Source organism: Chlamydotis macqueenii, chromosome 3 (genome assembly GCF_036417535.1).
Source record: "Chlamydotis macqueenii isolate bChlMac1 chromosome 3, bChlMac1.mat, whole genome shotgun sequence".
NCBI lineage: Eukaryota > Metazoa > Chordata > Aves > Otidiformes > Otididae > Chlamydotis > Chlamydotis macqueenii.
In genome coordinates, this window is record NC_141558.1 from 51,304,817 (window position 1) to 51,328,852 (window position 24,036).

The 24,036-nt window shown below is 41.5% G+C and overlaps 1 protein-coding gene across 2 annotated transcripts in view; it reads left to right on the top strand.

Moving 5' to 3' along the window:
- The first annotated feature begins 16,411 nt into the window (after positions 1 to 16,411).
- Positions 16,412 to 24,036, top strand: part of LOC147601242 (uncharacterized) — a 67,050-nt gene continuing 59,425 nt past the window's right edge. Inside the window, exon 1 of one of the 2 annotated variants that reach the window (XM_086745108.1) lies at positions 16,412 to 16,473. In XM_086745108.1, coding sequence (XP_086601234.1) covers positions 16,440 to 16,473 — 34 coding nt within the window. In that variant the 5' untranslated portion in view covers positions 16,412 to 16,439. The remainder of the gene's footprint in view (positions 16,474 to 24,036) is intronic. The other variant, XM_086745109.1, reaches the window with a different exon arrangement.

Genomic DNA, 24,036 nt, shown 5'->3' on the forward strand with positions numbered 1-24,036 from the left:
ATGACTACATTGAGTCTGTTTAACTGTAAACAGGGTGTTACTCTCTGTATTTACAGAACTGTACTCAAAATAATCTTTTTCACGCTTGAATGAACATCCCAGCTCTGTTAAGAGTCAGCTGCTGGATAGTTTTCTCCAAATCCCTTTAATTAACTGAGCTATTCTGATTGTTGTCACCCTGCTGCTAATAAGTGTTTCCAACCTTAGTGCCTGACGGGATGTGAAACCTCAGACATCTGACTTTTCCTGAGACGGAGGCTGGCTGCCTGCTGTTGAGAGCTGCTACAGATTATTTATTCCCAGTGGAAAGCTGGGCTGACTTGACATAGATATTACACAAGGAGTGACTGCAGATCTATATTATTTGGGACATTAGGTTTCCTCAGCCCTGCCTAAATGGCTCCGAAAGACCAGCTTTGTCACGGCCATTATCACATCACAAACGTGGCTCCAGGTTTCTCCAAAGCATAGACAAGAGGCAATGGGGAGGAGGGAGAGAGACTTTCACCCCCCTGGGGCTGCAGTGTTTCTTATCTCGTCCTGTTTGCTCCACGATGCCTTATCCATTGTGGAGTGATGTGGGGCAGGGACAGACCCAGCCAGCCTGGCTCCCCAGGGCTCAGGCACTGGCAGAAGTAAGCAGCAGCTGTTTCACTGCTCCCAGCAGCCTACTACATGCCCAAACTTGACCCAGCCCTTAGAGGAGCATTTCCTCTGCTTGCAGGACTAAATCAACATCACACCTTTATTGGGAAACCTACACTTACGATCCTGTTGCAGTGATAGTTCACTAACCATCATTTCTCTCAACATGCCAGCAAGTACTTACTACATACAATTTTCAAGGCATGTGAATCTGTAACTTATTAATGCAAATTAAGCAAATGGAAAGAAACAAAATCTGTATGTTGGTCAAACTCAAAATCTACTATGCAGAAATTTTTGACCTTAGTGAAAGTTTGTATATGAAGCTAAACACTTTGACTACACATGACTTTACAATGCAACAAAGCAGAAACCTGCATCTTGAAACCTCCAACCCTTTTCCCAGATCTCCATTTCTGTCTAGGTTAGACCAGGGCAAAATGGCATCACATGTAAAGAACACTTTCCAGGTTTTTGTTTTCAGTAGGCACCTCCCTGCATTCATTCACTGCTCATGAATGCCTGGGATGTACTGGCTTGTTTCAATGGCTGCAAGGCAGGGGCCAGGGCCCTTACCCCCTCAGCAAACTAATCCTAAGGAGAGACAGTCAGCTCACTGAAGTATTTTTTTCAAAGGCAGCTAGACTGTGGAGGCAGACAGAATATAGATTTATTCATGGAAGCATTTCAAATCTTAGCACACACATTTGTGAGCTTGATTTACTAGCATACATCATGACAGTTATGAGTATATTTTAACCAGAGATACAGTTTGTCTCTGAAATATAGGACTTTTCAATTGCAGCTGCAATTTGTATGCAATTTTGGAGTGCTTTTTTTTTTTTTTAATTGATTTTGGAGCGATATCACTAGTAATGAATTAGGCAGATGAAGAATTCTCTGAAATAGCTGCTAAAACCAAATATACAGTATTTGCCATGTGATACCTGTAAAAAGCACCTAATGGTATCTGTAACTTTATATTCCATTCAGGTGCAAGCACAACGACTAGCTGGCGTATGCCAGAGCAAATGCAATCAAAATAAAGTACACAGACAGAAAGAAGACGGCAAAAAGGGCTTGGTATTTTTGAATCAGACTTAAACTTTGTTATCTGCACATCAATATTTTGTGCAGCTGTGGATCTTAAAGAGCATATGGTTGTTTATTTTATTAATAATGGTCACAACACAATATCTTAACTGTAAGGAGGTTAGTTATTTTGCAGTATCTCTGCTAACAGTGAGTGCATAGGCAAAACCCAGATGTTTTCGTTTCGTACGAGGCGATACTCAGCGGGTGCAGGATGACAAACCACTGCCCATCCCTGACCACACTGCAGCTGTATCTAGCTGTGATCGTAAAAAAATATTGCTGCCATTCAGCATGCATAGATCTCAAATGTTAACTCAACTTATTAAAAAGCTTATTTAAATGAAAATAGACTTGGAAAGATATAGTTTCTTGCTGGATTAATTTTTCAGTTGAGGGCTGAAGCCAATTAGAGGTATGTTGTCTAATTCTAGCCCCATCCACTGATAGAAACTTATTGCAACTGGATTTTTATCCTGTTTAAGAGGGAATATACTTGAATACTCCATGGAAACCTTACTATTTTTTCTTACTCAGTTTTTGAGTCCTACCACCCTTAGGGTATAGTACAGACTAGAATGTCTCTTTTCAGCTGAAAATAGAGTTGGAACAATATGGTCTTTTTAGAGGAATGGCAGGAACCTCCATGTTTTGGTCGACACTTTGGTTACAGTTCATTATTATTTGCTTTCACAGTGAAAACAAATACGACGAGGAGACATATGGAGAAGAACGAATGTGTATATTCTGCTCAGAGCTGACTGGGAGTGCCACATGCGTATGTACAGGACATTCTTCTGCCCTGGCAGGGAATACGCAAGATATACTGAAATGAGTGACAGAGCACTAGAAACCTGTACTGGAAGATGTGAAAGAAGTGGGAGCTAAAGATGACTCTGGAGCCTGCTCTTCACTTCCTGAGCAGCCAGTTCCTGTCACTTAGTGGAAAGAGATCTGGGCCGCAAGCAGTGCATGGTACCAAATGAGGCTTTTTGAACTTGTTTAAGGGCTTGGAGTCTAATAGCAGACATTTCCTATGAGTCTCATCTGGAAGTAATGGAAGGAGTTGCTGTTCCCCTCAGCATAACCTCAGGGTTATGTAGGCAAAACCAAGGCATCTACTGGAAAGTATGTAGAAGGATACTGTCATCATACCACAAACCTGGAGCTCCCAGGCATTTTAGGGAGTAAAAGAAACAGAGGTTTTATTGGGTATACTTCTAGCTCTGTAATACAGATTTAGAAGTCAGTGTGAATTTTGCCGATTCTGGAAGGTGAATGCATTCAAGTTGCCTGTGTCCCACCAGATCCCTTGGCCACAGACCTTCGATATGCAAGGGCTGGAATGAGTGGTTCTTGGTGGGACAGCCTGCCCAGAATCATATTGTATTATCTTGGGAAAAAAAAAATGCATCTCCATGATTCTGAAAGAGAGACAGGGACAGGCACATGCTATAGTGCTTATTCATTGCCACAAAAATGGAAATGGCTGAGACTACAAGGAGGCTGGCATTGGCTTGGGAGGTGGCTATCTCTGTGCACTATAATGGAAGAGAAAAAGAAAACATCACTGTTTTGGGATGGGGTTTACCAAAGGGTCAGTTCCAGGACCTTACCCAGAAATGCATAGTCTTGGGTTCATTTTAGCCCATGGCCAGATAGAAGTTGCGCAAAAGCATATGAAGCAGCAAATTCAAGACCAGAGAGAGATGACAAAGAATTCAAACTCCCTGCCTAAAACTTGTGAGAACAGTATCTATAATGTGCTTGTGGGAAGATATCTTTTGGTGTGACCAGTAATGCTTCTTTTTCCTCTCTTTCCTCAAAGCTGACTCTGGTTCTGAAAGAAGAGTTCATGCTCAAATGAAAAGACCTAAAAAACCAAGGTTATAAAGTTATAGAAAGCAGGCTCTACCTTGTAAATTGGCTAATGGTACTGTAGCTCCATGTGTGTATCTGGGTGTTGGCTAGGACACAGTACAGTGCTGAGACAGAACAGTCTAGTTGCTGGAGCTCAGGCTGGATTCAGATTTTCTGAATCAATTTGTAACCCTCTTTTTTTTTTTTTTTTTTTTTTTTGTTCATTGTTGTTTCCCTCACAGAAAATGGGGAAATGCAACTCTGAGTTTTGGGTAGTGGGACAAAGGGACTGTGAGACTCACAGATACAGCAGCCAAACTTCCTATAACCATCATCTCAGCAAGTCTTATTTTGAACAATGTGATTGGTGAGCTCTATACTGAAACAGGGATGTAAATTCAAGCCCTAAGCTTGTGTATGCAGTGGTCCACAGACGTCACTACACATTGCCAGAGAGTGCAGCATTTCCTGAGCCACATCAGTGTAATTTCTTATCTCTGTAAAGCTTGGGAGGGTTGTTCTGTAAACTTCTGCCCTCTGTTTGTAAGAAAGGCACACATTTGAAAGGCTACCCAGCAGGGAAAATGGCATTATTATTTCGATGCGTTAAGAGTAGGAAAGAGAGGGAGTGAAATGTGAGGTAAGGTTCACCATTTGCCTGTGCCTTCCTCAAGTAGCATGAGATTTGGATGAAAGTAATCTTTGCAAAGACAGGAATGTTTGTTGGGATCTCGAGAGTGAAATTTATAGTGCGAAAATGGTCAGATTAACCTGTCGTCTGCTGAAATGTAACAAACCATGTGTTTTATTAGTGGTGTTAAACATTGTTCAAAGGCATGGAAAAAACACAACCTCTGCTATAAAGAGCTTTGGTTCTTCAGGATAGAAAAGCAAAATATACAGATGAGTAGAAAGGCCTGCGCAGTCACGTGGCATCTCTCACTCACGGCTGTGAGGAGCTGAACAGCACATGGAGGTACGAATATAGGGACTGTCACCCCATTGCCTGCCATAGCAAATCTAAACTGAGAGGTGGGGATGGCTGTGTCTTGGCAATCTCAGATGCTTTTTCTTTTGTTAAAAAGACCTGGACTATTATCAAGTCTAAAACTCCACACAATGAAAGCGTTCGTTTCTCGAAACGTACAAGGTAGTTTCAGAAATGTATGTTTTTCTTTTTCTGAGGATACGCTAATCTAAAAAATCTTTTTCCACCACAAAAAACAAAAAAATAGAGAGGACAAAAAACAGATAGGTAGATAGGTGTTTCCCCCTCACTTTCTCTCTCTATTTTTTTTTTTCCACACAGAAAATATGAGATATATTTTTCTACTCACCTACAACAGTTTTAAAATGGGCATTTTTCACTTCAAAATTTTCCTTTGACTAATGAAAAGATCTGCTAAAATGAGAAATCATAGAATCATAGAATCATAGAATGGTTAGGGTTGGAAGGGACCTTCAAAGGTCATCTAGTCCAACCCCCCTGCAAGGAGCAGGGACATCCCTGACTAGGTCAGGTTGCTCAGAGCCTCATCCAGCCTGGCCTTGAACGTTTCCAGAGATGGGGCCTCCACCACCTTTCTGGGCAACCTGTTCCAGTGTTCTACAACTCTCATTGTAAAAAATTTTTTCCTAATTTCTAATCTAAATCTACCCCCCTCTATTTTAAAACCATTACCTCTCGTCCTATCGCAACAGGCCCTACTAAACAGCCTTTCCCCATCTTTCTTGCAGGCCCCCTTGAGGTACTGGAAGACCGCTATCAGGTCTCCCTGGAGCCTCCTCTTCTCCAGGCTGAAATAAATTTCTCTTTTAAACTGGAAGGGCTGAAAAAGATTCAGTAAGAAAAGAAAAAAGTTTTATCGTAGCTAGAAGCAGAATATTTCACAGAGTCATGTCAGAAAGCACCTACCAATAAAAAATGCATGGAGGCAAATTACAGGTTTGAAACCAGTAGCGTAGTGGAAAGGGAGAGGTAGCTGATGGGTAAATGAGTAGGCAGAGAAAGAGCTTTGTGAGTTATTGAAAGCAACCAGTTGTGGTGAACTTGATGTTTTTAAGGAACTGTAAAGAGAGGAAGTGTTTAGACGAGGATCTGAGCATTGTACTTGAAATGAAATGGAAGATCCATGGAAAATATCCAAATACAAAGGCACAGGAAATTAACGCTCAGGGACAGATGTCAGACAGAACTGAAGAGGTTTCCATATCCCAAAGGTGGGTGATTCTGTTAATATAAAATGTTTGCCATTTTGAATAGAGAGAACTTGTACTGTCGCGAGTTGATAAAAGAAAACAGGGACTATAGCTGAAAGAGGCTCCAAACCAGCATGCTATACAAACCCTTGGCGTCAAATCTGGTTAATTATTGATCTTTTAGAACTTTTTCTTCTGCTGAGTCATGGGTTGTATCTTGTCAATTCACTTGCAAGAGTGAGAAAAAGAATCCTGGACGCCTGTGTCAGGGCAGAAGCAGAACATAGGTGGGGTTTGCTTTCGTGACACGTTTCAGGCTGGAATCATCTTGTCAGTGAAGATACAAAGCTGAGACAGCAAATCTGCTTTTCCATCGCAGGACCTGAAGAACAGCATGTAGCAATGACAGGCTCAGTAAGAAGCAGTTAATTTGCAGTAGCACAACTTTTTACACTTGGCCGACACTGAGGCAGATGGCTTCCAAAGGCCTTGTTTCTGACACTGTCTGATTTTCAGATATGTTACCTGTTAGGAGATACTCCAGAAGAGATTCTTTGCCTGTGTCAGTGCATGATGAAGGCTGAATCCAGCTGCATTTTAGTTTCATGTGCCACTCCATGTTTTCCTAGTCTGCCCTGTCCTGAGGCAGGCCTCTGCTTACTTCATGTTTCACTGGAAATGCCTGACCTTCCCATGTAATAGCTTAGGTGTGCCTATCGCATTATGCTCTGGCCTCAGAAAATAAATATTTCAGATTAGGTTCTCACACAAGTGCTTTTAAGACAAGGTGGGCATAGGATGGATAGTTGTTGTTGGAAGATACATATTTTCCCTCCTGGATTTTGAAAACTGGGAGTATCTCTTATGGAAATACATGTGGAGCCAAGATTCATTGCTGTTTGCATAATATATGGTGGATATTTAGTTATCCGAAGGCAAATAACCTTACGGATAAACTGTGCTGACTGTCTACATGTCAGTCCCCCTGGACTTGCCCCGTTGTGATCTCATTAAAGTATCATTTTGCTTTCATTAAGGCAGAAAGAAAATACAGAAGTGGCTGTCAATCTAAGTCTATTTTACAATTTCAGGGCCAAATCCTTTTCACCTCATTGGAGCAAGTTATCCCACTGAAACCAGTGAAGTATTTCTGTAAGATTTGCTCCTGATCAAAGTAAGGTGACCTGCTACTGCTACTAATTAAGCGTCTCTCTACTGAACCACAGCGAAGTTTGACAGACATGGATCTCTCTTCTTGCTGAATGGTAAATATACCCTGCTCACTGGAGAACCACTCGAGCCTCAGATGAGCAAGCCTGAAACGATGGCTGAACCTATTGATGGCTGAACCTATTGATTTAGTTTGCTTTAAAAGGAGCGGAGGATAATTTTTGAAATCAAACTTGATGACCCCTCACTCTCCCATCTACCCTGACAAGAGTACGTTCTGGTACACACCCTGGCACCTGAGCCTTGCTGGCAGCCAGAGCTTGAGATGTCAGATGGACATCACAAGTGAATGGGAAGCTCTTTTACGCTGAAGCTCGATATCGCAGAGGAAAATAAATCCATTAAGTAGGCTCCTAGTGAAAAACGAGAGCTGACTGTTACAAAGTATTGCAAGGAGAAGCAAGTAAAGCAATAGCAATATGTAGAAGCATTAGCCGACCTAGAACTGTTCTTTCCTTTTGCTTGTTTGATCTGACAGTTAAAGTCATTTATTGTATCACAGAACAGTTTGAACAGAGGAAAATTCTAATGACAACAGACATGTCATTGAAAAGCGTTCAGGCCATTTGTGGTAACAAGTTGGACACTAGACTGCCAAGAGTCTGATTTGTGGGGCATTTGGGTAAAATGAAACATAATGTGTCATGCATTATACATCAGATGCATTTGTGGGGATTGCAATTATTTTCCATAAATGAGGAATTCCCAGTAAGTGTGGGGCATAAACTTGCTTTGATTAAGTCCCTGCTCTTTGTAGACACTACCCATCGCTACTAGCTGTTGGATGGTTTAGTGTGCTCTGTGGTACTGTCGTAGTTCAGCCCCAACAGGGACCAGACTACGCAGTCCCTCTCTCACTCCCCCCACTCTCTGAGAGAATAGGAGGAGATTTGACAAACAAAAGAAAACCAGAAGAAAAAAAAAACCAAACACGTGGGTTGAGATTGAACAAAGAGTAAATTTAACAGTAATGACAGAAGAAAACAAAACAGTGATGGAACACAAATACAGTACAATAGCTCACAACAGATCTCCACATCCAGTCTCTTCCAAGGAGCAGGGAGCCTCCCTTCAGCACCCTCCTCACTTATATACTGAGCATGATGTCAGATGGGATGGAATAGCCCTTTGGCTAATTTGGGTAAATTAACCCCAGCTGTTAGCTAATTAGTTAACTATCCCAGCCATAGGGGCTACCAGCTTCAGTTCTCCACCCAGCTCAGGTAAATATTAACTCTATCCTGGCCAGAACCAGGACAGGTATGCATTACACATTGCACTTTTCTTCTGTTCAGAGTAGGTACTGTAAATGATTTCTTAGGTGGTAATCAAGTCCTGATGAGGTCTGGCAACCTTAATGCTGAGTGGTGTGCAGGAACACACAAAAAGAGTTTCCCATTCTGAATCGCTTTCAGGCCAAATACTCATCCTTCAAATGTGTCCATCCCTATGTCTTTGAGGTCCAAACAGGACTCTAAAGACACTATTGGCACACAACCCATCTTTACGCAAAAAGCAGGAAAATAACTCCAGTGAATATCTAAAATACAAAACAGATGAGAAGGAAGCCAATGATAAAAGCATATACGGATGCATCAGAAATGAGAGAAGTGTCATGTCTGTTGAAGTTAATGAAAGCATTGGCACTGACTTAATTAGGACAGAATTTCATCAGTCTCCACTTTGCTTACCAGATAATCTTGTTATTCCTAACTGACAGTTTCTTAAAAGCATCAGTATAAAAGTGGATATTGATGGGGCCAGAGTGTAGATCTTTTTGAAGAATGTTCTTCATCTATCAAGGGTAACACAGAAAAAATGTAACACAATTGTTAATATAAATGGAAAAGTGGGCAATGGAACTTAAAAGCCTTCTCAAAATGTGTATCTATTTGGCTTGAACTTGGTGATTACTTTGGAAGAAAAAGGTGCTTGAAAAGAATGATTTCAAATTTTTTCAAAGAAACATGTTGAAATTATAATCCTGTTTCGAAATTTTCCTCCCATTATTTGTTTTTAAATGTGAAATAATATAAGAACAAAATGATAAATGTAGCTGTATGGGCAACAAAACATCTCATTTGCCTTGAAATGATTATCCTTTCCACTTTGTTAGGTGGCTCATTGCACTGAAAGAAATTATGTTTTTCATACACTTTGGAACATCGCTGGTGGGCTGGGGGACACAGTAGAATATTGTGGTATACAAAAGCATATGAGCAGGTGTAAAAAACTGGGTAGTGGGAGATATTGTTCTAATTTTAATACCCAGTAACAACAGCCTGATTCACAATGCAGTGATTTGATTGCTTCATCTAAAGTGTAGCAAGTGGAACTGAGCAGTACAGGAAATCTGAATTGCAATGCAACAACTTATGTATATTTGTGTACCCACGCATAAAATATTGGAAGATATATACTTAGTTTTATTACTGTTATAATCACATGCTCATAGGCTTGAAGCACAGGGCTCAGGGCATTACAAGAGTGGCTCACACCATAACATTGCTTCTGGAGAGAGGACATCTGGATGTTTGTAGCAGATAAGAGAGAATACAGAGCCTGGCCCTGCCCTAGATTTTTCTCTCTCCTTACAAGCTGTGTTGGGGAGGATGGGTTTGCCTGCCCTCTGAGCAGCATTCAAAGTATGAAACAATTTAAAGGCTTTGGACTGCGTCGTAGCAACCCATTCTGATTGTGGATGTTTGATAGGGTGAGTATGTTACGACTGCTCTCACGGTAAGAGAGGGCCGCGTTCAGATCTTTTGCCTCCCTTACATGCCCTTTCCTACAGTAGTATCTGGCTTTATTTGCAAGGCTCTGCATGGTCATAAGGACCAACTCATGGGTCCCACAGACTAACCCACTGGCAGTAATCCTGATGCAGGTGGCTCCACCTTTGGGACAGCAGTAGAAATTTGGACATACAAAGAATCTCTGTCCTGTACTGCTTTGGTCAGCACTGCTCTGGGGAAATTTCTTCAGAAAGGTTTGGCAATGACACGTAATACCTTAGAGTGCCCACTCCTACTCCTATTTGTGTGTTGACATAGTGCAGCTTTGTAAATTAAATTTGTTTGGAAGAGATGAATCTGCATTTGAGTTATACAGCATGCACAGATGCTAATAATAAAAGCTGTAGGAATATTTTTTCACTAGTGATGCAAATGGGAAATGAACTTTGCCCCTCTTACCCTTCCCTCCACTTTTCTGCAAAACAGGAGTTACTGGTGGGTGGACAGGGTTACAAGTTGTCACTAGTTTGCATAAAATGGAATTTGGAGAGCTTGTGAAATATTGTTAAGAGTTAGTTTTGCTTCTTTTTCTTCTCTGATTCCTGGAAGGACAAATTTCTCAGCAGTATTTCCACGTGACTTCTCTCAGAAATCCTTCAAAATGGGAGTTCCTTGACTGGCACCATTGTTTTCAGGTCTGAAAAGCCAACATCTGACTGGGCAGTTTGGCCATGTCCCATGGAGCCAGATGCTTGAGGTCCGTTTTGAGATGTACAAGCAACCTGTGAAAATTTATACTGCTGCTGTGCATGTTACAACCCTCTGCCCAGACAGCTTATGAGTACAGAGTGCTGGTTTCAGGGCTGTCAGTCAAGCAGCTTTCACCAAAACTAAATTGACTTGTGTCGTAGTTCAGCTCCGATCGGGACCAGACTACGCAGTCTCTCTCTCGCTCCCCCCACCCTCCGAGAGAATAGGGGGAGATGATATAAGAAAAATGGCTCAAGGTTTGAGATAAGGACAGGGAGAAATCCTTAAAGTTACCGTCACGGGCAAAACAGACTCAACTTGGGGAAAACTATTTATTTATTTCTAAAATTAGCAGGAGAATGAGACAGGGAACAAGATAACCTCCCCCCACCCCTCCCTCTTCCTGGGCTTAACATTATCTCTACTACCTTCCCCTCCCGAGCGGCACGGGGGGGGGAAAGGGAATGGGGGTCGCGGTCAGTTCATCACGCGTTGTTTTACGCCGCTGTATCATCGTCGGGGGAAGAACTCCTCGCATTCCTCCCCTGCTCCAGCGTGGGGTCCCTCCCACGGGCCACAGTCCTTTGTGAAACTGCTCCGGCGTGGGTCATCTCTTCCACGGGGTGCAGTCCCTCTAGAACAGCTGTCCCAGCGGGCCCTCCATGGGCCACAGCCTCCTTCAGGCCTCCACCTGCTCCGGTGTGGGGTCCTCCACGGGCTGCAGGTGGATCTCTGCCCCTCCGTGGACCTCCATGGGCTGCAGAGGGACAACCCGCTCCACCATGGTCTTCACCACGAGTTGCAGAGGAATCTTGGCCAGGAGCCGCGTTACTCCTCCCCCTCCTTCTTCACTGACCTTGGTGTCTGCAGCCGTTCCTTACAACAGGCTGGCAGACGCCTCTCAGGATCCTTTTTACATCTTGTTCACTTCTCATCTCCTCTCCACTTCTTGCAGCCAGGCTGGGCTGAGTTGGGCCCAGTCGGCTGCCCGGCGGGAGGCCGGAGGGTGAGGCCTGCAAGGCCCACAAGGCTCGCGCCTCCCCCTCTCTGCCACCCGCTCAGCTGCTTCACATCTTCTCCTCCTTTTTTTTTTCTGTTTTCCCCTTCTTAAATAGGTTATCGCAGAGGCGTTATCACCGGACATTCTGCTACCAATTGGCTCGGCCTTGGCCAGCAGCGGGTCCGCCCTAGGCCCGGCCGAGTCCACTGAACAAAGGGGAGCGACTTCTAGCAGTTTCCTACAGAAGCTACCATCTTAGGCCCCCCCTCACTAACAAAACCAGAACAACTTGAAAGAATCAAAAGAAAAATATCCCTAATTTTTCAAAAGAGATTATTTGCAGTGTGAAAGCTGATCATTTCAAATTCAGACATTAATCCAAACCTGTAACCTTTAGCAAGAGCACAATTTACTTGTTCTTTATTGCCTAAATGAATCTACATCTCAATTTTTTTTTTTTCAGTACAAGCCCAGATGAAGTTCAGATGTTTACTTGGAGCCAGGCATTTCAAACTGAACCATGAAAAGCAGAAATATAATCTCCTAGCACAGAAAGACTCTCTTTCATTTCCTTTAGTACTTGCAAAAACACTCTATAGCAAGATGTTTTAAAAGTCTGGGTATTAGTTTTATGGGCTTCCCACACTTGAAAGACTGTTTCATTGCTCAAACATTTATGAAGTTCAGTGAATATCTGCTGAAAATTGAAGATGCTTTGAATGGATCCTGCGTAACGGATGAGTTTCACAATAATGCAGTGTAATTGAATAACAGGCAGGTAATTCCTCCTTTAGCTTCATCAGTTCTGGGTGAAAGCTGTGCACACATACCTCCTCAAGACCCTACCTTACACTTGGAGCATGTTAAGCCTGTCTGACAAGCACAATGGGCATGTCATGAAAAGGTACTAATTAAGGATGTATCTGCACAGGCATTACGATTTGTCCCTCCTGGCAGGTCAAGGCAGGTGCAGGGGTATGCGTACCAATACAGGCAAATCAGCTCCTGAGGAAGGGGTAGATGTTTTCCTCTCCCCACTAAAAAAAAAAAAAAAAAAGTAGATGAGGTTTAACTATGCATATCTGCTGCACAGGACCCTGAGAAAGAAAGCACATCGAGCTGTTCTGACGCTCTCAGGGGGAGCAGCGGCAGCTACCGACACTAATTCGGCTGGTGCAGAATCAAGCACCTTACTGACAGATGCCTGTCAGGATGATAAACCCAAGGAGGAGGTTAAATACCTCCCCCACTACTGGTTTTTTTTTCGGAAGAGAAAGATATGCCCAGAGAGACTGTGACTAGTTTTGCAAGTTCTTAAAAGTAAATGCTGAGCCAGATAAAGTGGGGTTAAAACCTGAGATTTTCTGTCTGTCAGTTAGTCTGACAGATGTGATAGGGCACAGTCGCTGCTGTTCAGTGTTACTGTTATTGTGCACCAGAGATAAGGCTACGTGGGCATATGAACAGGTTTGCTTACGCTTCCACTGCTCTTCATGTAGCCACTTAAACCAGAAAAATCTCCCACTCCTTTTCAACATTTCTGCCTCTTGGTCTTTATTCTCTGCTCTCTCCTCTCCCCTCCTTCATCTGGAGGGAAGGTCGCTTCCTCCAGATTTGTCACTCCTGGCAAATGCTGTGGCCAAAGTCCAAAGGACCACTTTCCCCAGGAAAGGCCATTAACCCTTTCATGCCCTCACCTAGTGCTTCCTTTGAATACCACTCACAATGAAATACTTAGAATATTACATCACACCAAGGGTGTTTATTTTCTTGATGAAGTTGTAATGTTCTCAAGTCAAGGTCTTGCAAGTACTAAAAAGGAAATGTTAAGCCAGGTTGTATTATTAACCCTTGCTCTGTAGAAACTGCTGGAATTAAGTGTGACCAATTGTTGATTTTTTTCCTATTTTTTGAAAAGCTTTATTAATCAATTATATACTGGGTGGGAAATGCTGTAGAAGAGAAAACAAAACATTCATTTGCTGAGCAGTCTGAAGAGTTGAAACAAAGCATAAGCATATCCTTTATCAGATTTCCTCAGGGAAAATTAAATTCAGGAGAGGAAGCTTGAAATAGAAATATGAACAGATTTACTAAATATCTCTAAACTGTTTTATCTCTTTTGTGGCTAACCAACAAAAACAATTTAGCATTAATAGAGACAGATAGGAGCTGAAAATCTGAGTATGAGCTTTTAAGGCTTCTTCTCTTTGCCTGATGATTTTTCTAGCCATGATATCAGAGTCGGATATTGATATTCCCAATTGTTATATGCAGAAACCATGATTCAGAAAAAGTCCCATAAATAGTGCTGAATAAGGTATATAATCTAACCCGGATTAATGACTTCCAAGAGAGAAAACGGCAAGTAGAGCAATACTACTTGTCTTAAAAGATTATATTTGGCTTTGCTGTCTGGAATACGGGAAGTGTCCAGTTAGATTAGTGAGTTTTTCAGTGATCTTTGCTAAGATATAGACAAATCCTCAACACATAAGCCAAATAAGACAGACAAATTTAAAGGTAATTCAGTGATGCTTTAAAGAAAAGGACTTTCAAGCATTAACTGTTCTCTTAAATCTCTACTTTTCAGGGCTTCAGAGAACTCCAGAGATGAGAGGAATTTGGAGGGGCTGTCTTTTCCATCCACTTGTCCCAGGGCAAGATCAAGTATTCTTATTCCCATAGACATCTGCCTAACCTCATCTTTATGGTCTTTCTTCACGGTGTCCCATAGCCTCTCCAGGCACCCGTGCTTCATTCTCCTTACAACCCACCAGCTTTTCCTAGAATGTCCCTGGGCTTCTCCTTGCTCAAAGGTGAGGCGATTACCTCTTCTGCCAGCCACAGAAATGGACACCAGAATACTTTCTTGCTTTGTCATGTATTTAAAGACTTTTTGCCCAGCCTACCTTCTGGATTATGCTTAGTAGTATAACTAAGTCCCTAGTCTTTCCTCCCAGCTTGTGTACTTCTGTAGACCATAATAATTCTTACAGAGCTTTTCTTATTCTTGTCCAGAGGGTTCATACTTTCCTCTTGTTTTTCTCCATCATTGATATCATTGCCTAGTGCTGTGTGGAGTACTGCAGCTACATCCTTTCCAGCACAAAGTAGAATGGATAGACAACTTCCCATGATCTGTGTTTATACGTATTGGTATGAGTTTTCTTTTTCTGCAATAGCAGACCCTTTTTGACTCATGCTCAGTTTCTGATTAACAATGACCCAAATCCTTTTCTTCAGAACAGCACACATTCTGATAGTACTTCTGTGCACTGAGGGTGGATTTAATCTCCCATCAAAATGAAGGTACATCACAACTGGAGAAGTTTGAGAGAAGATGATCAAAAGTAGCTACTGTATGAAAATCAACTAATCCTGTTAGGAAACTTCAAATAGGATAAAAGTAGCTAAGTCGGCATACAGTAGAGGTCTGTCATATCACAAGTACCATAGAAAAGGGTAAAAAAGATTTATGTTTTATCTTTTCTGACATAAGAACTAGGAGAAATAAAATCAAGCAGCAAGAATCAGATTCAAAACAACTGGACATCATTCATCACGCACCACAAAGTTAAGTTGCTAGTATTTCTTGCCACAGGCAGTTTTAAATGCCAGAAAAATATGCTGGTTCAGAAAAGCAACCAAAAAATTCACAAGGAAAAAGTATAAAGAAATCACCCTCTGCTTAGACAGTCCCTGAGCCACGGGCTACTTGAATCAAGGAGGGTATTCTGGCAGATGTGTTTTCTTGTTTATTAGGACTAATAATACTCTCTATCAGCTTGCAGCTGACTTTGATACCTTCTTAGAGAAATGTCTTAATAACTTCTCGTCTCAGATGCTTAGTGGATTGATCTTTTCTTTGCTGTTCCTCTTATCTGTGAACACATTTATAAACTTGACCATTAATAGAACTTTTTCCATATCCATACTGGCTACTTTTGTCTCAACGTGTTGTACTTTTAAGCTTGTCCTTAGTAATCTGACCCGATTTCTCCGCCTGCATAATTTGTTGTGATGTGTAAGACACATGAAGGACACTTCACTTAGCCAAGTTAATTCCTTGCAATGTTTCATATCTTCCTTTCACGGTGATGTAATTTATGATGGTCCCTTTTTCCAGGAATCTCTTGCTTTTCAACTCTTTTCCTTCTTAACCTTTCTCTCATGAGACCTCACAAGACAGTTTTACAACTTTCTTCATTAACTTTGGAGTTTATTTGTGATCATTCCACTGCACCATAAGTACTTCTATGTGATCAGTTGCTAAAGTGACTGGTCCTTCTTATTAATGGGAGCTGTGTTAGAACAACAGCAGAAAAACTTTTTTTTTTTCTAAATAACAGAATAACAATTTTGAGTTCAAGAAAAGATGAATGCTTCCTTTCAATCAGGCCTAACTAACCATGCACAGGGCTGGAAGGGACTGCTCAGGTGCCTGAAGTTCAGCAGGTATCCCTGGTTGATGATGCTGTAATCATATATGTGGTCAAGTGTTGTGCTGAATTCTGGCCCAACCTTTGGCCCAAGACTATAATGAATGAAATAAACACTGGACTTATTCTTATCTTCAATTACTTATTTTATGTTTGCTTTTTTTTTTTTTTAATAAGCACAAAGGTAGTAAAGAGGACACAATTTTCTGCTTCTCTGACAGTTTTCTATTCTTTTCTTTTCTAACTGCAGTAGAGCTGAGTAGCTCTCACCTCTGAGAAATGTTCATGAGAGAAAAACTGCAAGCTGGACAAAACAGATTTTCTTTGCTTCTGATTTTCCACTTCCCTCTATTTTTACAATTCCTTCTTTGCTCCAGTGTGCATCCCTTCACAGCTTTTCTGCTGGGGTTGTACTTTCACGCTCATAATATCTTCACAGTCTCAGTTACATCTGCATGTGCCAGGGCACCACACTCAGACAAGTCTATGACAAGAGCTACAGGATCTTGGATAGTCTCTGGTGAGTTTTCATTAAATATACTTCAGTCTATTGGAATAGTTTTAAACTATGTCAATTTTCTTCAAAGCTGTCTACTTCAGAGGATGCATCAGCCATTTCAGAGCTCCCAGCATTCTTCAGCCAGATGTTTCACAGTGAAATATTTTCTCAGCTGGATGGGAAATCAGTGAAACTGCAGAAAGCAGTGGTGGGAATAATCAGCCTCAATGATACACTTATATTCTGATTTCACGTGGGAGAATGGCACAAAAATCTGAAATATGAATCCTCATCTTGCTCCTGATTTACCTTAACAAATTCCAGTTCCAGCATAGCAAATGTAAATTGACAAACAGACTATATGGAGTGTGAAAATATGGAACATATTCAGAAGTTATTACAGCTCATCCTGCTTCCAATCATACATTTGTACGACTTCAGTATCATGAATTAATGTTCAGTGTATATTTGCTGTGATATTTATGAATGTAAAAAACTGTTTGTTCCTATTGCAAGGAATTTATGGAACAGAGTTACATCAGGCCTGAGATAATGACAGAGATTTAAAGTGATTTTAATTGATTTTGAAAAGGTATTGAAAAAGCAAAAATGTTTGTAGTCACTTGTGGTGGCTCCTGAGCTATATTATTTTATATCTGTCCCTGAATTCCCTGCCCAAAAAGGTCATCGGTGTCAATATCACCTACCAGTGCATTTAAAGAAAATTGTGAGCTGAAGAGAGATAAACATTGAGCAAAGAACTTTGTTGACAAAACAGCACAGATTTCTCCTTTAACTGTCCCCCTGCTCTCTTTTCAGAAGACAGGCCTTGGCACAGCCATCTCTGGGCAGTGGCAAGAGAGGCAAAGGAAGCAGGATTTTCTACCAAGAAATACCTCGTGATGCTGACTTTCTTGTTGCTGTGTGTCATGTCTCCTGCAGCAGCATGACCTCCAATAACAGCCTGACGGTAGAGTGGATGTGTGGAAGTAGGGGTGAGGGGAGGAAGCTGGAGAGACCTAAAAGGGTAAGTCTATTTTTGGGGTAGTGAGAATGCGTTGTCTGGCTGTCTGTGCTGGAGATGATTAACTGATTTCTATTGATGTTAAATGAACCATGAAAGAAGCTTGTGTAGAGAGGAAAACTCATATTTTTGTCCAACTTTTAAAAGAGAAAAATACAATATTGATGAACTTGTCTCAAGTTTTCCCATTCAAAATCTGCAGCAGTAAATCTAGCTTCATTTGTCTCAGTGAAAGCTCAGAGGTCAGCCTTGTCATGCATCTCAGTTACATGTTTAGGGGTAGAAATCAACATAGAATCATAGAATAGTTTGGGTATAGAATCATTTAGGTTGGAAAAGACCTTTACAATCATTGAGTCCAACCACAAAAGTATTTAAACTATTTTTTCAAGGTTTTACTTCTAATGTTTCAACTCAATATTGGAAGCATAAGCCCTGGCTATGAAACATAGATAATTTATCAAAGAAAGCAGTGATGTTTCATGGGAAATAACTCCATGCTTTACCCTCGCAACAGCTTGCAACAGAAAAGGATTATCTGGTATATATGATCCATCACTTTTGTCAGGGCTACAGCAATTATGAGTGATGCTGCATTTATAATTATGATGTCTCAGTAGCCAGCTGATATAAAAAATCTTGTAAGGGGAAATTACCTGATTTTACAAGTACTTTTAGATACTGACCAAAGGCACACACTGCCATTAGAGAGAAATTTTTTCCTAAAGATCATCTGATAAAACATGTGCTCATGACTTCTGATGGTCACAGAAATTGAAAAGAAAAAGTTTACAAAAATATTTTTTCCTGTGGATCAACACATTCTCCCCATGCTTTTCTGATGACACCCTGAAGAAACAGCATGGCAAAATAGCACTTTTTTCAATGTGAAGTCCCCAGACCTATCTTGCTACACCTGAGGATATTTCCATGACCAAGTCCAGGCTCACTTAGCTTTTTAATTATCACCGATCAGTATTATGTGCTATGTGTCACTCTGTCCTGAGTACTGTCTCTCTTTCCTTATGTACCTCCTTCTGCTAATTGTGTCAGTATTTATAAAGGTATTTCTGACCTGACATTTTTTACAAATCTGAATTCCAGATGTATGCTTATCAATGTATAGAGCCAAACACACTTCATTTTTGTTCATAGAGGTGTTACGTATGTTACTAATGTCTCCTGTTTCTGTAAGTAACATTACCAAAGTCTCTGAGAGTACTGAGGATTTGGACATGATACATCCATTCAACATTCCCAGCTTGGCTTCCTGGCCTTTTGGCCTCTCAGCACATATTTTTGTTCTTTTCATTAAATGCTTTCCTTGGGGTTAGACTCAGAATGTCATTTTGTCAGCTCCTTCCTCTTTGTGTCGGTACAAATCCTTTCATTACTTCTTCCTTTGGCACCAGTTAAGGCTGCTCTTGGGCTGGAAAGTCAGTTCCTGTGCATGCTGTAATCTTTTCCAAAGCCCTCACCATCTCCCTCCTTTTCTCTCCTGTCCTTGGGACACCGGTTCCTGAAGAGGGCTCATGGGAGTGCTGGCTACTAGTTCATGGGGAAGCTGGCAGTGAGCTTCATTCAGGCTTGCTTCATTGTTTCCAGCTCTAAATTACATTAGAAGTTTTTAAACTCCATTAACATTTTCCTAATATTACTTTCCTTCACACACAGTTGGCGCCATTGCCAGAGGGATGTTATGTGATCCCCTTTGGGAAAGAAAGTGATCAGCACTTTTCCAGTTGGGAGTGGAATGGAAGGGAAGTGGGAGCAAGTACGTGGATGGGGAAGGTGGGGGAGGAGAGAAGGGCCAGGAGATGGGCTCCCTGGTGGAGATGGGAAAAACACACTTTTTGATCTTTCTGCTTCCGGTAACAGGTCTCTTCAGTGCACTGGTGGTGGGAATGGATACCTGTCCCATTCTGGAATAGTTATGACAGGAGAAAGAAATGAGAGAGGAGCTATGTGCTTCAGTCCAAGTGAGGACTGGGGGCCAGTCCCTCGGTACGGGGGCCTGGGATACGGCAGTGTGACTGCGAAGGCACAACAGATGTTTTAGGTGCCCTGCAGAACTGAGACTGGACTGGAGCCAGGAGCAGCCAGGCTGGGTAAGCCTCTGTGGAGTGGGCTGTGTTTGTCCTTGCGTCTTCCAGGCTCTAGCACTAGGTATTTAATTCCTATATAGCTTTTAGGAGTGTAAAATAAGGAATGGAATGGAATGGTTTTGACAGAAAGCTGAAACAGAAAAGGAGGACAAAATTTATTTTTTAGGCTATACTTAGTTTCTGTAGCAGAATTGCTTCTGTCCAAGTTTGCATGACTTATTTCAAATGAAGTATATATACTGTATTTAATAGGAATTGAATAATATTCCATCTATTAAAGAGGAAGAAGACAGATTTCCAATAGATTAAAAAAAAGTAAAAATATATGCTCTAGCAACCTCTTATTTTTTCATGTTTAGAAACTGATAAACTTTGCCCTTATTTTCCTCAGCTCTTTAGAGACCCAGGCCAAACACAGTTCAACTGAAGCTGCAAGCCGAGGAAGGTGACAGTGACTAAGCTTGAATCCAAGCCACGGTCACCCGTTTCCTATACTGATGCTTTAGCTGCTTCCTTCCTGGAGACTCCCTGTGCTTGAGGTTCCCATGCATTTGCCAAAAGTTTTACTGATGTTGATTTTTATGTATGCAGACGCCTACTGCACGTAAATATTTTTTACCTTTTACCAATGAAGTTCAGAAATACTGTTTGTGTGTATGGGCTGTTCTTTGGGCCATGTGCTACGTGCGATGCAAAGCTTGGCAGTTGAGCAGTAACTGCATTAGCAATGTTTATAGTCTGTACAGAGCAGAGATGTACAGTGCCCAGCCTTTTCCCTGAGTGTCCTCAGGGGGATCTGGCTGTCCTTCTTCCACCCAGCCCAGACAGGAATCTCTGTGGGACAAGGGCAAGGATTTCTTCTTTGCAGGCCATGGAAAAGCAGCTGAGTTATTTCTGCCACATTTGACAGCTCCACTTCCCTTCTCCAACCCCATGCCCAGGGTACTTTCTTTGTAGGGAAGGAGAGTGCTTTCAAACCCACCTTCCAGCTGACTGGCACAGAAAACTTTCCACGGGGCCTTTGACTGGGAACGCAACAGACAGGGTTTGATGGGAAAGAATATTCCACATGGAGAAAGGGCTGTGAAGATGTTGTCTTGGGATGTTGTGTTGTCTTGGTGCCTTCTTGCTCTGTCTCTCAAACACTGTTTGGTATCAGAAGTCAGTTGGCTCCTGCACATCTGTGGAATCAGAAACGATGAGTATTTCCCTCAACCCTCCCCACTGAAAAGCCTATTTAAAGGAAAAGCAAACAGGAAAACAAAAATTACCTCATCAAAGCAGATTTTTTGAACAACATGTCACATTGCTGTCCCTGAGTAGATGGTGGTGATTTGTTCAGGAGGTGGATGCACCCTACCTCATGGTAGGGAGAAGTCAGCAGCAACGGAACGTGGATGCCAGTATCCCTGTCACTTGTGGTGGTGGTGGCTGGGAATAGAAAAGGTGTATTTAATGCCCCTTTCTGCCACCATGTACAGACATGGTAGTGGTTGCAGGTTGCTTCAGAGCTGTCCTCACCCTTCTGTCCTCCTGTGTCTCCCCATCCCAGAGGAGAAGGTTCTGCTTGGTGGCCCACTGGCACCCCTCTCCTCTCCCAGACCACAGCAGTGGCAGCTGGAGAGAGGAGGTTCCTGTTGGGTGGTTGGTTAGGCAGGTCCTGATGCCCACATCTCCTTAAGGGAATATAGGGAGGCAGAGCTGAAGTTGCCTGTGGGTTGGCTTTCCTTTAGATAACTGGGTAAATGATGTTACTCTAATGGGGTTAGTAAACTAAAACAAAAGAAAAAAAGAAGAAGGAAAAAAGAGAACAAAATTTTTAAAAAGGGGGAAAAAAAAGAAAAAAAAAAAGAAGAAAAAAGACCCAAGCCAGATTCTTATCTTTTTCACTTCAGTACATTCCCTATTTCAAGAGTGTTTGGCTAAGTGTGGAGCAGATAAGGGGAGGTATACATAAAAAGTGCTAAAAGTATTCAATAAGTATTTTCAACCAGCAACAGAGAGATGTTTATTTAACGAGTCTAGTCAAGAATTGGAGAAACAATAGATCCATATTTTAGTGACCTGACTCATGCAGTTAATATATTTTGAAACTGATTCATGATAGGTTAGTAAATGGAATGCAAAATGCAGGTGTTCGAATAAGAAATACTTAGACATCCCACGCTAACTGTATCAAAAGTTGTTTGCAGATAAAGTAAATTGAAAGTTCATATCTAAATGTAGAGCTGAAGGCGTGCAATCTCAGAGACAAACCGTTGGTAATAGAAAGAGCACAGACACCCCAACATCAACACTGTGCAAAACCAAATGCAAAACAACAAAGGAGAAGAAACGAACACAATGCAGAAAACGCTTTCTGAGCACAGTAGGGAAAAGCATGAGAAAGTGACTGTTCATTTGCGTGGTCCCAAGCAACTTAAGCAAAGCACTGGAAAGAGATCCTTGCCTGATGCTTCTAAATGTTTGACTTGGCAACAGTAGTATCCTGTGCTGAAGACGGATTTTGGAAAGTGTTGCTGCATAAAGAACTTTTTTTTTTTTCTGACCACATTTGGGATCTCCAGCAAGTAGAAGTGTCTGAACAAACTTTTGGGGATCAAACCAGTTGCAGGACAATATTAACAGTGCTAGAAAGAAGTACTTGGGTTTGCAAAAAGCTGCATGAAAAAGAGTGACTTCTGTTGTAGGGACATGTAGCTGGCCTGACGGATGAGCTGCAACCATGTCCTTCGCTGTCAGACTCAAGGAAACAGATTGGAATAGAAATAAGGGGAAATGGTTATAAAGTACCATCCATGAGATGCCTATTGGCTGCACGGGGCTGTCACTCAACCCAGAAAATACAGCAAAGCCCATACCAGAAAATGTTAAATAATTTCAGAAACTGTCTAATTTTGAAAAAAAAATCAAAGGCTTTTGGCTGTGTAAAAATCCTTTAGCCTACACAGGCAGAGGCATAGCATGCCAGGGTTACCTTAGTGTGCATCAGCCATGTCATACATCAACAATGTTGTGAATATAACTACTGGGCTAAAACAGTAAATTACAGCTCACAGCTCCAGAAAGGTTTCTGCACGTACAAGTGAAACTGCATCTTTGCAGCCCTCTCCAAGAAAGAAACTGTCTTCTTATCCAGAATGGCATGACAATATAATGTCAGCAGAGAAGAACAAGGGATGCAGGGATGCTCAAAAAGTTTGCAACATTTTTTTTTTTCTTGCTGAGGAATATTGCTGTATGGAAACTGAAATGTCTGCAGCAACATATTAACTTCAAAACTTTTGTTGCAAAGGGTGCTCAGTTCTAGGACAGAGCGACACAGAGACTGAGCTAGTGGGAGAGAGACTTGGTGGTGGATGGAACACCCACGTGAATGTCACTCTGGGGTAGGTCTGCATTTCTTTCACACCTGTGTTTGTGATGAAAAAATTATAAAGGATATAAAATTTCCAACAAAACAAGGCTTCACAAGATAATTTTAAACCACGGTATACTCTTCCACGTTTTTCTCTTTCCCCTCAGCCTAACTCTCAAAAATCCTGAAAGCACTGGGAGGAAATGTATGTCTGAGAGAATATATAATGCAGAAAGACAGGTGAATCACATCTATGTGTTCACTGGGATCAGCAAATGTCCGAAGATTACATTGAATACGTATTGGAGAAGGTATATGTGCTGGAAAGCATACATTTGCCAGACATGATCAGAGATATCTGGAGTTTGGTGAAAAGAAGTGGTTTCTTGCAACAAGTTAGGCACAGGCTTCTTCACTGCATACTTCCAAAATGTATTTTATTGCAGGCTTATAAGTTTCACATTCTTTTTTTTTTTTTTTTTTCCCTTTGATTTGCAAGTCCTTTAAAATATTTTCACTGGAGATGCTGACCAAATAGATTCCATTCCGAGCAGGCTTAGTTTTTAAAATCGCTTTTCGTGAACCTATAACCTATCCATTCTCAAGGGCATAAGGACAGCACTTTGAAGACCACTGCTGATATCAAATCCTGCCTACTCTTTAGCCAATAAAAGGACAAAGCTTAGCTGGTTTTCAAAATTGACTAGACTCAATTGCTGAGAGCTCCACTAAGCAAACAGAAAAATGTGGTTTGTCATTCTTGAATGAGGAAACATTTCTACAGGAGGCATGAGGGCAGCCCAGCACAGTGTTTCATTTTAAGAAGCCAGTGAATGGTGACCATATCTTCCGGTTTTATCTCAGTCGGTTTACATTTTACTCGAGTATCATTGTGCAAAGCCTGTTTGCTTCAGCGAAGGGTCAAGACTTGTTCTTAGAAGTTGAATAATTTATCCTGTGAATGTGCTCTGAAATTCTTAACTCCTCTGTATTAGCCAACAGTTTGTACATCTCCTAAAGCTGCACACTGACTGTTAGGTCTGCTGTTACCTGGCTACAAGATGAGAAAGTATCAGGAGGCTCAGTATTCACTGAAG